Source organism: Limanda limanda, chromosome 2 (genome assembly GCF_963576545.1).
Source record: "Limanda limanda chromosome 2, fLimLim1.1, whole genome shotgun sequence".
Classification (NCBI taxonomy): Eukaryota; Metazoa; Chordata; class Actinopteri; order Pleuronectiformes; family Pleuronectidae; genus Limanda; species Limanda limanda.
Genome location: NC_083637.1, coordinates 21,523,283 through 21,538,737, shown reverse-complemented (window position 1 = coordinate 21,538,737; position 15,455 = coordinate 21,523,283). Strand labels below are relative to the sequence as shown.

Here is a 15,455-nt window from a genome sequence, read left to right as displayed (position 1 = left end):
ATAAAGTGGGAAGGCAGAGGGGGGTGAAAAAGAAGGAGAGGACTTGAAACGGGAAAACATTAAGTGAAAGGTGCAGATGTATATAAACAGAGAAGAGAATAGAGCAGTGCTGTCATTGCTAGCATTTGAGAAACAGATTATAAATCAGGCATACTAATGGGCCAACTAAAGTACTTGATGAGGGAGGGGGTCTGGTGAGTTTCTGTTTGTCAGCCAAACAGAGGAGCTTCCTGTTGATTAACCTCCAGGCTAATCACTTACACTTTAGGGAGGTGTGTGTGTGTGTGTGGGGGGGACACAGGTGGTGGCTTCTGACCTCCCCTTAGAGACGACCGTCATTAAGTAAATGGCTATAATTGCACTGCTGAAATGAATCTGTTCTCTCCAATCCACTTTTCTGTGAGTGACATGATCTGTTTTAGCTTTAACCTACAGAGTGAGCGAGAATGGAGCGAATGAAATAAATAAGATTGCAGTCATGACTCCGTGAGTGGGTCTGGAACAGCTCAGACACAGCTGTCAGTGACTCACGAATGAGATAGGGGGGCAGTGACCTTCCTGCCTCCCTGCAGTGTGCAGATTTTCCAGTTTCCCTATATAGACGTCAATTTCTCCAAACATTTAAAAAGTTTTCTTCCACTTGGAAAATCTAATAAGTTTACATTTCTTAACAGTTTTTTAAATCATAAAGTCTTGGACCCTGCCTTTATTTTTCTCTTATTAGTATCTGTAAACCCCACTTACATTAACATTTTAGCTACATTGACAGGGCATTAATCACTGTTACGTGTAATTGTATATTGTGCAAATCTGTGCGATTTACTTTTATACAACTCTGTTTATTTGTTTTGTTTGTGGTGATTGTGGTCTCCATGAAACTGTTCCACTATTTGCTGTTATGCATGTACCAAGTACGCTTCATTGCTACTGTACGTGTATGTCAACTTTTAATATGTTAGTTTCTGATTGAAGAAGTGGTTTATGTTTATGCCAGCTTATTAAAAGTGGACATATAAATTCTTTCCTTGCTTCTTCATGAGCACTTCCTAAACAAATGAGTCGAATCCCATCATGTCATTTTTCTTCAGATCGGACATTTGTGCCCCCCCCCCTCTCTGCTTTCCTCCGTCTCAGACGTATGGACAATTTTTTGTAAATTGTTAGTTTCATTAGAAATGTATGGGCATGAAACTATTTGTATTTGTAATTATGTATTTGCAGCTTTAAACTGCTGAAACACAAAATGAATACTTTTATCTTTGGTGTTTTATGAGTGTGTGTATTGTTTTAGTAACCAGCTTCACAGTGAAATCCCTTGATGGTCATTTATCCGGGGCATAGCCAACCCATTCTGTCCACCGGCTTTGAGGGGGATTTCTCACTTACACTGTGGTTGTGCTGGACGACTTTCTCTTTTTCCTTTTTTCCCCTTTTGTTCATTTGTCATTGTGGGGATCCTGCAGAGCAGCTGTTGGAAAAGTTGCTAACTTTACACACTTTCATTGTTGGGTCTTATTTGCACTTATGTCTATTTGAGCAGCCTGTGATGCCTCCCTGTCTCTGTCAGGCCTGTACTGAGTCCACCCTGTGTGTGTATGTTTTTCCTCCTTCATATTTCACCCATCTGTTGTTTTCACTTTGAATACGTTATAGTGCAATTCTGTCTTTCAGTAGCTTGAGACACTTGAGACAACCGTATTCACATCTTAATCAATTTGCATAGTTATTAAAAGATTAATGAATACTGTCAACACCTTCTGTGTGAAATCCATCTCAATTGAACAGTTGTCAGCAAAGGAATTTTAGCAGAAGTTAACATTGTGCGCACAGACAAAAAAATAACAGGTTCTCACACTGTAGCGTTTTGTTATTTATTTCATAATCTCCCTTCTCTTTCTGCCTTTAGACCTACATGCATAGTGTAATATAACTGAGAAAATTTAAAATTTGTTTTTAAAAGTGACATTAGGCACCATGTGTGCTGTTTCTGTGCTTTTTCTCACACTGAATTAAATCTTTGGCCAAAAAGTAAACATGTTAATTTGTAAAGATTAAATATATTTTCTAAAAATCACAATCAAATATTTTCCCCCACCGCCCCTTTATCTTCCTCTGCTTTCTTCTCTGTCCGATTCAGGCACCTTCACACTGTGTGAAGGTGCCCTGCTTCACTATCAATTTCAATCACATGCTTGGCGTAAATGGAGAATTTGCTTTGCGTGAGGGAGTTTATGTCTCCTTGGAAGACATCACAGGATTTATATCATGGCTCAGGCCCATTGACGTACTATAATAAAATTTACAGTATGAGGGGGTGGAAGTGCGTAGAGGCTGGGGGTCACATTAAAACAATCTTTACTTTTAGATCGTAGGCACTCTTATTAAGTTTATATTACACTGACTATATAAGAATACCTGTTTATTGCTGTTGCACGGAATTGATTAGATATTTTTGTTTCATGTACCACCACCTGTCGCAGTGCTGATGGGCCTTTCTTTAACTTGCAATCCATTTTCTGAATCAGAATTTTTGCAAATTCTAAAATATGAAAATAGAGCAGTAAGCTAAAGTCAGCCTAGGCACTGCTCAAAGGCAATGCAGTAATTATAAAACAATGATTGATGGTGAAAAGGGAGTTGCATTACCATTGGTTAGAAAGTCAGTGAGTGGTACAACACTGCTGGGTTTGATTGGTATTTGTAGACACGACAGCAGTGACAGATGGCAAAATGCTATGCTTGCTTTGAACAGAGGTGGAGGAGGGTGGGAGTGAGGTAAGAACGGACAGAGAGAGAGAGAGAGAGAGAGAGGAGGGGGGGTGGGGATATGGAAGGAGGGGAAATGGGAATCATTGCTACGTCACCTTGTACACTAATATAGCTCTGATGTTGCTGACCAATGTCGGGAAAGACTCCAGTGAGGTGTTGCTTACTGTGCCCCACAGTCACTTGTGTACAGTAAGGCTGTACAATACACAACAATCCATTGAAAATGTTGAAATGTTCAGAATTCACAAAGAACACTTATTGAGTTTTAATTTGTCACTGGGCAGCGCGGCAGCAGCTAGTGAAAAATGTACTGTCTACAACCGGCAGCAGCTATAAATAACTATTTCAGAGCAGCAGCAAAAATGTTCAGGCTCAGTCGTGAAAGCCAACACAATCCAAACCCACTCCTCGTATTACTTCACCTCTGAGGCTTGTGACGCTTCTCTGCTAGAATTCCTACCACACAAATATTTCTCTAATCCAATTAAAACAAATTTATCTCGCTAAGGGTGAACAATCAGGCCACGGAAAATTTCGTTCATTTGTTTTCCCTTGAAGTGGGTTCCCCATTTCCTGTGAATCTCCCTCGAATACAGTCCCTCAGTTTTTCTTTTTTTGTCTGACTGGAGGATTAAGGGACAGGGACTGGTTTTCTGTCAAACTTGTGGCTACTGTGACAGGAGCTTAGCTGCTGTAACTTTAGACTTTCACTGCAGCCTGTGAGGTCGCCGTCCTTCACAAGCCAGATGGATCTCTGATGTCACCCTGTCCAAAGTCCAAGCAAGCTGTTCAGAGATTCAGTCACCTGGCCCCCAGCTCTCAGCACCCAGTTTGACACTGAGTGTCAGCAGATCACAGGTAAATGGGGGCTTTTCCTAGCTCTTGTCAGCACTGTTACATCAAATGCGGCCACAGGCCACCTGATAAGAAAAGAGGAGCAAGTGTTGATAATCTGTCAGAATTGGAATCTATGGTTTACATTTGAAAACATTCCTTATCTACTATAGAAAAGCACATCATGAACATTTTAAATCCAGAAATGAATCCTACAAATATTTTAAAAACTTATTTTTTTGATTTTTTTTCCTTCATGTCTTTGTATCTCTGTATTGAGGAGGACTTTTGTAAGTCTATTATAAAGTTAAAATTAATACAATTATTATTTAGTTTAGAATTAAACAGAAATGTTGAGAATAAAGTCAACTCCTCTGGTCCATGAAATCCAGTTAGATGAGCCACTGACAGCTTTGCAAGCCGCCACAGTGTTACAACCTTGGTGTAACCACACACTCCAAGGATGTATGTATATCTTGCATTTGTCCATTACAAGCTATTTCAGCTTCAGCACTGCTGCAGCCACCTCCTTCCTTACAGACAGTTTTCAGCGCACTCTCTTCAAATACTGATTACCACACTGTGTTTGTGTTAGAGAAAGGAATATCATTGTTACTAAAACATATTCTGAAGTCATTTACACTAGATTTTGTAGAGGAAGTTGTTTGCGCTTACATAAGTATTTTTATTTATTTCTTAAAACAGTCTTGACATTTCAACTTTGTTAACTACAACAGAGAATTTGGGCCACTTCAAGATTTTATAAGGAAATTGTATTGAATTTTTGGGAATCATTTTAGGCTATGGTTAATGGTGGAGGGAGATATCAGAAGCTTAGCCGGTCACCTGCATTCAAATGAGAAGTGTGGAGCACAAGGTTAAATTATACTTTTGTTAAGGTTTCACCAATAACAAAATACTTGACTTTTTGGCTCTTCAGCTCCCGGTGATCATAAGAATCAGATGTTTTTCAGATGCAGTGGAACTCAGATGAGCATGGTTTATCCTTGCTGCTTATTTCCTTAAATTTTCTTTTCTTTTCTTTAATCTGATAATAAGGACTATTTTCATTAAATTGTGACTTAATTCTCACAATAATAACTTTTTTCCATCTAAATCACAATTTCACTCTTTGAATATTACAGGCGTCTTCTCAATTCCGACTTTATTTTAAAGGCTCTAATCCTCTTCCGTAGCTTTGCCACCAAGCTTCCAGTGATATTTTATTCCTTACAAATGCCTTAAACAGGTGTCACGCTGAAGTCCTCTAGTGGGCACTTTGTCATCAGAGCTATCAAGACTAATTGCTGTTTTCCGCTCGGGGGACATATTTGCAGGAAAGGTCTTAAAGTTCCACAGTTGGGAGGCAGCTGTCAAGTCAGAAGGTTTCTTTTGACCTGTGCATTTCTCTTTGACCCCAATAACCAAAACTACACCGTCCCCTACGGTTGGAACAAGATCACCTAAATTTACTATGTGTATGTGAGACAGAAGTGGAGAGAAACATCACTTCAGCTTCGTCGGGCTTGCAAACATGTAAATCTATCACAGAAGGATTTGACAGTAAATGACCACAGGCATAATGTGATGATAGTTATCTCGCAAACTTTAGTTTCCCTTTTGATACCACTTCATAAAACCCTGTGGTTTACCCCAAACATAAATCTGACCACTTTACAAGCATCTTCAGAGAAATGCGGCATGAATCCAAGTGATGCTTTACTGTGGACGGGACAGTATTATGGGGGTCGTAAGGGGCCAGACCCAATGTCTCTGTGGCCAAGAAATTACACCCATGGCTGGGACGCCATAAATCAGGAACCACTCCCCCCTTCCAACCATGCCAAATGTGGAGCAAGGCAAGCTGACCCCGCATCCTCACCCATACCTCGCCCCAAGCGTCTCTCATGGCATGATGGTGGCTATGTGTTGACTTTGCAGGCCGTGGCTATACGTGTCTGATTTGTCGAAAAGTTAAATTAAGGTTCTGGAATGTAAGTAACACTTTACGCCATATTGGGAGAGTCAGGGGTCTCACGGTCTCCTTTTGATTAGTGCCTCGAGTCACGTATTCTGCAGTTCATGCATGTCTGTCCGTGTGTGTAAATGAAAGGATCCACATTTGTTGCTGTGTACCTTTAGTGTTAAGTTGTTGTGGCTGTGTGGTAAAGTTTTACCCAGCTCTTGAAAACGTTTTTCTTCAGTCACTTTTATTGTATTCCAAAGGTGACTAATCGAAGTTTCACTAGAGTATGATCATTCTATGCAAATGTAAACATCTTGACTATTCTCCACTTCAGAATGACCTGCAGATTGAAATGAAAACAGTGCCCTCATATGGCAGGTCGACACACAAGAGCTGAGGGGCCCGTTATGGCAATATGTGGCACCACCTAGTGGCCGATGGAAAAAGAGAGACACACACACACACACACACACAATGTAGTGTATAGTGTGTGTGTGAATCTTTTCCTCTTCTCTTGATCATAAGCCACCCGAGGGGAAATAGGAAACAGCTGATATGATAAACAACAAATACAAATTAACAAAAATTAACAATTAAAAGTAAAACACTAAGTGCAGGTTCTACAGCTTCATCGAAGCAAATCAGCACAGTTTAACGGTTTAATTTTCCCACATCAATGATTTCTGGCTTATAATAAAATAATATGTACTTTAATACTATATGACAAAAAAGTATCATCACCACAAATCTAATCGGTATTAATTTCTGTAATTTATATATTTATCCTGGCCTGCATAAATACATATAATTATAGACTTATTCATACATTTGAGTTGTTTTAACTTGGGTATTGGTATTGGAGCATACATTTGACCAATATGTTGTTTCCTAAACATTTAGTTCACTACATTAATGAGCACAATGATAATCATAATAATCATAATCATAATATTAAGTCAGGGGATTATCCTATAGCATTACATTAGTATCCCAGGATAAGAAAGTGACTTGTAGCTGGTCTGTGTGGGTGTGATAGGAACAGATGGATTGATTGTAAATCTGTCAGTTTGATGCCTGCCTGGGAGTTGAATGCTTATGTGCTTAGATAAAGTTTTACATTTACAGCTGTTAGGAATCTACAGCTCTTTGGAAGACAGCCGGAAAGAAAAACAATATAAAACTGGAGGCTTATGCTACATGTATGTTATTGTACGTACTTTTGTGCTGGGATACTCTTTTGCAGTGGGTCAGTTTTTTGTGCCACACACCTCAACAAACTACAATGTAGACAAACACACAGGAAAAACCTAATAAAGTGCTATTAAAACAGGAAAGATAAATTAATTACATACATATTTGTGTAATTATGAAATATTAACAGATTTACATAATAACACATACATATTCTTACTTATATTAAAAAAAAATTGCTTGATTCTTTTATAAAGTGGAGGTAATTAAGAGACATAACAAGCACAAACCAAGAGTTAAAACAGCAGGTGCTGTTGTTGCAGTTTATTTGAAGCTTGCTGTGCTCTTTAAACAACATCCCTTAAGATCAGAAACATTTGTTAACATCATTATATTCAGTAGAAATGTTGTAGGCGTTCTACAAAAAGCCTTTTATAGCTTCAGTTTGTCTAGTGTGTAGCCTGTGATATGTAAAATAACTTCTCATCTACATGAAAAACCATATTAAATGTGGTCCAACATTCATATGAACATTAAAGAAGTATCGTGTTAAGTCATTCAAACAGAAGAGTCAACATATTGTTAACCTTTGCTTTAAATAATTCAATTCACCATTGCACCATGCAATTGCACCATTTTGTCTGAATTTGAGGTATATACAGTTTTTTAACAGAACTTAAAAGTTAAATTATAGCAGCTGCAAATAACGTATGAGGTTGAACCTCAATTCAGGCATTATGACTTTAGTTTCATTAGTTTTCATATTTTCACAATGCAAAAACAGAGACACAGACGAGATAAAACAATACAATGCGAGGATATCAGCTAGACATTTAGAAATGTTCAGTAAACACTCTCGCTCAGCTTCTAAATACACACTGCTCCTTGCTCAAAGCTGTAGGCCGTATTTCTCATTTACTGCCATGAGTGTAGACTTAACGTTCCGTCTCTGCCTGTCAATTATCAATCACACTGAAAAGAAACATCTGTGACAAGACTCCAGTCCAGAAAAATTATTCTCTCTCTGAGACTAAATGAGGCTTCATCTGTGAAATTGTATTATTCGTTATTAATGGTTTGGTTGAATGGTTGTTTTCTGACTTTACATTTGTGTCTATATTCATCTTCACTGGGGCCAATCTACTGCCTGTGTGGAAGTTCAAGCAGGTACTTACTGTATTTGCAGGCCTCTGCTGTAAATATACACAGTGTGTGTGTTGGTCTAACCATGTCCTCACACACACATGCCGACCACTTGTGACTTTTCATCACATGGTGTCTCCTCTGCCTGTCCGGTTAATGCAGTGTCACTCACATAGGGAAAAGACCACTGGCAGGGATGTTATGGTCGTGTACATGTGCCAGCATTAGTCGTCATGTTAGAGGGCAGAGACACATGTCAATCTCAGCTGCTGGACAGGTGGAGGTCAGAGAAGTGGTAGAGCGACAGTGTTAGAGGTGTAACTTGGATCTCAGCTGCTCCGCTGTCTTCTCAAGGTTTGTGTGTTCCTTCCTTTATCACCAGGTGCGCTTCTCGACATAAAGCCTGTAGAAGGGTAGTTAATGTGGTGGTAAGTCTGGTCAGCTGCACCGTGTTGTAGGCAGGATTTGTGGTTGTCTGTGGCGCTGTGGCAGGACATTTTGTTGGATGTTTTATTGGACTCAGTGGAGGGGTGCTCTGTAGCTGGACTTGAATCCCTCCTCTAATTTTTTACTTCCTCTGTTGAGACTCTTTGGACCCATGTAGTGTTTTCTATGCAATGGACCTGGAGGGAGCTTGGACGTGGACTTTTAAACCAGAAGGTGTGTTATCCAAAGCTGTCCTGAACATATATCTAATGGTGTTTGCTGCAAGTATTATCCGATTAATTCAGAGGTCCTGTTGAGCCACCAGATATATGTTGATCCAAATGTCTGCCGAGTATTGCTGATATTTTGTTTAGATTATTTTACTTTAGTTCTGTGTAAATGCATGTTTAACTGTAAAGTCAGCATTCACAATGTTTTTTTTAACTAACTCAGTAAAAAAGATAAAAAATGTAATGATGCAGCACTGGATCTCAACTGTTTTAAGCAACTCTTGTCTTGTTAATTCTAGAGTTATGAAGGTGTAGAATTTTATGAAAATGGTTCATGCTAAAAAGTAGTTTTTTTTTTCAATATAAACATACTTCTCATGCTTTATTTTATTTATATATGACATTTTGTGGTTTTACTTTATTTATTTAAAGTTAATTTAAAATGGAGAGTGTTTTTTAAATAGATAATAATGAATGATTGACGGACGATTGGCACTTTGTTGAGCGGGAAAAGAAAGCATGTGTTCAGCAGGGTTAAAGTTGGACACCAGGACTATCACCCTTTCTCGTCAGGCTTTACACCTGACATCAGGCTTAACACTAGATGACAAACACTTCACTCACGGGCAAGTCAGGAGGAAGTTGATTCAAATATTCATCGATCATTTGCTGGAATAGGTTCCGAAAATAATAGGAAGTTGTTTTCAAAAAACTGATCAGTAGTTCTACAACGGAGCTCCGGTGCAGTATCACTAATACGTTGTGCAGGTTATCTTTATAATGTGAGGGTCTGTGAAATATGGTTAATGTATACAAAAACATTAGACAGGAAAAATTAGAGCTAAATGTGGTGTTTGAGGCAAAGAAGGAAGACAGGGACTAATGCAGAAAGAAAGAAGTTTCACTTGTGGCTGTAAAGATCTACCAATTGACATCTGTCCTCTACATTAAAGCCAGGATATTAGTAGATATGAGTCAGACATTACGTTTAAACACAGGCTTTGTTATAAATATTTAGACTTGGCCTATAATTGTTCTAAGCCTGATTTGCTATTATCTTTTAAAAAGTGATTTATGGTTTATATACCCTATTGCTAATTTATTATAAAACACCACAAAACTGTGTTACGGTGCATGAGTGTTTAAAAGATCACCAGTGGCTATTTTTGCGAATGAGACAATACTGTCTGATGACACAGAAGCTCTGCCATGATGAAGACTTTGAGGTCCAATGATGAACAGTAGGAACACATGAAAAACAGACTGTTGTTGTATTTGTTAAAAGAACAACAACGGGTCAGAGCATCAGAGCCACAAATATGTCTCGTAAAAGATTTATTCTGATATCATTTTCTGATAATCTGATATTCGTTGTCTTTGTCCTGCAACAGTGGTAGTGACGCTTGCACACATAAATAGACCTTGATCCAAGCTCTCTGGTACATTTCTGTTTTGATATGGATATTTGGTATTTTCCGCAAAGAGTTAAGTATATTTAGGTTTTGTGTTGATCCTTTAGACACTTCTTTAGTACAGAAGATGGTCAAATAGGCTTGTTTCCTCTCATAGCTACTGCTAATAGGTTCAGTTCTTGAGCAATTGCTTCTTTGCATCTGCTACAGAAAGCTTAGCTTGCATAATTAGAACATATTTTATAATCAGTTTTTTCTGGTTGCTCAATATTTGACATGTCATCGATGGTAAATTTTTAAGTATTACCAGTTGGGATAAAAAGAGTATATCATACATAAGTAACCTGTTGCTGCCCTGCTTCTCTGCACAAATGCAGATACAAACCCATAAAGGCCCTAAGTGAGGTGTAAACAGTCCCTTTTTAAAAAATCATTTCAATTCACTAGATCTGATTTTTGTCTGGGTCCACATTGAATTGCACAAACTAAATATTAGTCCCCTAAATGTGCCGAATTTCTCTCATCAAGATCCATGAATTAGTCTCTGTGAAATCACTTAAAATTTCAAAATAAAGTGTCAAGACAATGAAAACATAATCATGAATCCAGATCCGTTTCAAAATGTAATGGGTTCAGTCTCGGCATGTGTCCAATCCATCCAATATGTGTTGTGGAAATCCGTTCAGTTGTTTTTTTTTGCATAATCCTGCTGACAAACAAACGAGCAGGAGTGAAATCACTTCCCTTGGCGGAGGTGTTAAAGCTCCGGATTTAGCAGATCTGTGGTCTGTTTGAAGAAGAGTCCATCTGAGCCAATTTGTAAATCACTGGGTTTATCGATTTGTCATTTAGCAGAAAGAACAACAAATGATCTACTGAAATATTATGTCATTCATTTCGGTGCTTGTTACAACTTACATTTATACAAATTACTTTCAATCTCACTTCCATTAGTTTATATATATTTTTTTATTATTATTAAATATAAAATGTAAAAGCACATCTTATGAGGTCTCCTGGTGGCTTGGTTCTTTGAAAAATAATGTCATTGATTTTTATTTATTTTATTTTAACATTAGCAGGTTTCTCTCTCTTGTCATCCATGTCTACAGGAACTCCTGTGTGACTCTTTTAAACTCTTCTTCCCTGATATACCTGGTTGCACTTAGTTTGACACATATATTCCCTGTCGCCATCACAAGACCGGTTTGAAGTGTCTAGCACACTCTGCCAGCTGCCCGAGAGTCCATATTAGTATATTAGGGACACAGTGTCTCGGGATGGCGAGGGCAACTCTAGTATTTATAGCTTTGAGTCATAAGTTGGAACGAGGTAAGTCTATCTCTATCAACGTGCTTGTTCACTTAAGTGTGTACATTCAGCAGCAAAACTATGGAACGTCAATTGCCCAACATTACTCGGTTATTAGTAACGTGAATACCTGAATAAAGCATGAGCATATAGGTCGGTTTGACCTTTAACTATTGTATTTATTACAAATACAGTACATGAAACCTAAACGATGCAAAATTACCTATGTGATCCTTTACCTTAATTCCTATACCTTTTCTTGATTTATTTTCTTATACAACTCACCCCTTGCAGTGAGTTGTATTACAATCACTTAAATACTTTTGAAATGTAACTTGACATTTTTTTACTTAACATTATATATATTTGAATGAAATTTAAGCATTAAGCTTTTACACAGTTGTAGTGACTGAACCATGAAATTAGATTAGGTTTTTTTATGACATTACATAACATTACGATTTATTTTCTAATCCAGTGTGCGTTATGACTATCTGCCTGAAATTAGTGAGACAACAGCGTGACAGTGATAAAATTGTGAAAAAAATGATTGTAAACGATGAAAAAATGGAAATAATTACAGAATTTATAAAATAATAAGTAGAAAGCATATTCACTTGGTAAATTAGAAGATTTAATATTCACTGATACTCCCAAATAATGTATTTTTTAATTTAGAGCAGCAGTGTTAAAAATGAATGAAAGAAAGTGAGTCAAATCTCTGCTATGTGTTTACACTTAAAGTCTTGACTGGTTAGCAGCCTATGACAAGTAAAGAAAAGTTATAAAGATGTAAGTCCTTGTGATGTGGAACCACTTATTAGTCACCTCAAGTTTAGTGTTGTATCATTTGATTCTGCTAACGTTTAGAATAGCACATATGTGGTAGGGTTCAGTCGTAGGAATCAAGTGAAACTGATCAAAACAAACGTACGTAGTTTCCTTGAGTTTGAAATTCAGACCACGTGTCTTCACCAGGAAATTTGATACTGTAAATCAGTAGGAGCATGCTTATGATATGATGACAAATGAGTCAGTAGGAACACAGAGCTGGAGGTGATAATCTCAAGCATGATTCAGTTGCAAGGGTTCATATTAATGTCAATTGAACTTCATTTTTAAGAAGGACCAAGACCCAGTGTCTAACCCATCTTTCCAGATGAAGGATCGCTTTAAAATATCTCTGTGTCAGTATTATGATTTGCTGATCAATAAAAATTCACTGTGGATTATCTGATCGACCCATCACCTGTCAGCAGGGTCGGTCGCAGCAGTAGCTAGATAGGAGGCGGGGTGTTGGCTGCTTAACATAGATGATGTGATGAATAGTGAGTGGACTAAGTTTAGACAGCATGTGAGAGCATTCATCAAAAATTGAGGACAGGACCGACCAGTCAAACAGGGTCACAGCATCAGGGAGTCCTGTGGCTGGAAGCGGCTCTATGACAGCAGCTTGTGTTGTAGGAAGGTGGTGTTCACTACATTCAACTGGCGGTAAAACAGGCACTTGGGCTATGTAGCCTTTGGATGATTGAATCGTACAGCTGTCCACCGTTTATTTCAACCTTCCCATTTATCAGATAAATTAAACATATGTTTCATCGCCTGCCCACAGTTGAGATGCTGTGGCTTCTCATCAGTGGTGAAAAGTAATTAACTTATGTCATTTTTTAAATATAGGGGGATATTCTGAAAAATCACCTATCAGCATGTTTGCTGAGCACTTGTGAATGTTTTGATGTTCAAAAATAATATAGTAATATTCTGGGTACTCATAATAGTAAGTTGAAATCATGAACATTTGCCTTTTCTCTTGCTACTTTCGTCAACCATACCACCAAAATGCTTTTGGTGACACTTAACAAAATGCACATTAGGTTCGAGAACACCTTCATCAGCAGCAAACACTTGTGTAATAAGTCTTGGCACAGACAACTTCCTTTGGTTTATCCTGAAACCGGCAGCACTGACAGACAACTGATGGCTGTGCCCAACTGCGGGCCATCTGCCAGTGGATCAGTCGTAAGACTTGACTTGTTCGCTGCAAAAACAGTTGTGTGACCACGAGGAGCTGAAACTTGTGTCAACAGTGTAAATCTCTGTTTGAAATACAAGTGATATATTTTTTTATGGAATAGTTTTATGGTTAATGAACGTAAAAATCTTAACACATCATGGACCATGATTACAACGAGACTGCCTGATATACAATATGCTTACTCACATACTCTACCATTACTGACAATAACTACTCCATTTCGATTGTGATTGCTGCTCCCTTCATTTATACAGCAAGAATGATTCCGACAGTTTTTTTCTGGAAGTTTTTACTCACTGTTGTTTACATTGAAGAAAATTAGTTTGATTTTATATTTGCAGGTGACGGCAGGTCAGCAGTCTTATGTGCTCCACAATCCTTTTCCACAGCCAGTTTTCTTACCTTGTAATTGAAAATCAAAAGCTGGTCATAGTCGCCTTCAACTAATTCTTTTTGAAGGCAGTTTAATTGTTTAAAAGTCTAATGAACGCCTGCTCCTTTTCTTAATTAACCCTTTGATTTCCTATTTCTCACTGGTTCCTTGTGGTATTTTCTATGCATTCATGTTTTCTCGTGCTCCCTTGGCTGGATTCATGCAGCTGGTACGACCGTCTGCAGACTCCATCAGCCACCTGATCTGACTGATGTTTCTGTGTCTGTGGAAAGTGCCTGAATCCCACTTCTAGAGAATGACATTTTTTTTTTTTTCTTACAGCCTCAGTCTGGTACCTGTGGACAACACCGATAAGAAAGGCCTCCAGGTGGGTGCTCAATTTCCAGGCTGTGTGCCCACGGGGCCCCAGCAGCATAACCAGCAGCTCCTCCTGACTCCAGCCAGCCTCCAACTCGCTCAGCTCCAGGCTCAGCTCACCCTCCAGCGCCTTAAACTGGCTCAGGGGGGGAATACTGCCACTGCCGCCGCTCTTCTCAATCAGGTTCTCTCCAATGTCGCCATGTCCCAACCGCTTTTCAATCAGCTAAGGACTTCAGCCATGGTTGGGAATCAGCAGGGTGCCTTCCCCACAGGGGTTCTAGGTTTCCCCTCTTCAAATTCAGCCTTGGGGGCCTTGGTGACTGGGGGGTTCCACCAAAATCCAGAGAGACTGAACCATCCTGGTGGCGGGGGGCCAGTGGGCCAGCAGGGTGTGGAGTACGGCAAAAAGACAGGGTCAGCTTACCCATCTGATACTGACAGGCGTCTTCAGTATAACCAAGTCGGAGGGACGTCTGTAGCATCAGCCCCTGCTGGTGATGGACAGTTCACAGTGATTAACACTCAGGCTAAAAACATGAACAATGCAGGTTTTCAGAGCGATTTCTATAGGCAGGATATGCATGGACAACAAGCTGCTTTTAGTGTCAATGATCAGAACATGCATGCTTATAACTCCACTGGGCATAAGGAGCAATGGAAAAGCCCTGCTGGCTTTAATCACACTGGAAAGGTGGATATGGTTTCCAATGCCACCAACATGTGGACATCAGCCGGGCAGCCGATTCGCCACCGAACTGAACTGTACAACCCAGAGGAGCCAACCTCTGACCCCAAGTTCAATCACCCTAGTGGGGTTTCCTCTCTGGCTTCAAGTGGCGTGCAGGGATTTGGGGGCTACCAGACCCTGCAGGGAAACGAAGAAACGCTGTCCTCCGGTACCAGGAAACTTCAACCTTATCAGGTCAATGACTACCACGCAGTCACGCCCACTCAGCTGCCACATCAGTGTAGCATCTGTGACAAGAAGGTCTACAACCTTAAGGTGAGTTAAGTGATCGGTCGAAACCTAAATACATGCCAAAATACAATTAGTGTTACATTTGTAAGCTCATTATTTAAAATGAACAATTGAGAATTTAAAAAAAAGTTAAATTATTATTATTATTAAAAAATCTGTCTATGTCTTTCTCTCTGGCTTTTTAAAGCAACTTTTAGAGCAACTTTTGTCTAGTAAAATGAGACAAACTCAGATGCTCTTGCTCAATTAATCTCTATCTATACATACAGTGAGCTTCAGAAACTATTTATGCACAAATTAAAGTGTTTTAAGAAGTGTTTTAAGAATTTTTTAAATAAAGTTGAAATGTTAAGACAAAGATATGTGTCTCCAAATCTATCCAGTAAAAATGTTTGCTATTCA

The 15,455-nt window shown here is 38.9% G+C and overlaps 1 protein-coding gene across 1 annotated transcript in view; it reads left to right on the top strand.

The window, feature by feature from the left end:
• Window positions 1-15,455, top strand: part of rbm20 (RNA binding motif protein 20) — a 45,468-nt gene that overhangs the window by 13,831 nt on the left and 16,182 nt on the right. The window contains exon 2 of the mRNA XM_061066943.1: window positions 14,036-15,077. Within this exon, the coding sequence (XP_060922926.1) occupies window positions 14,036-15,077 (1,042 nt within the window). The remainder of the gene's footprint in view (window positions 1-14,035; window positions 15,078-15,455) is intronic.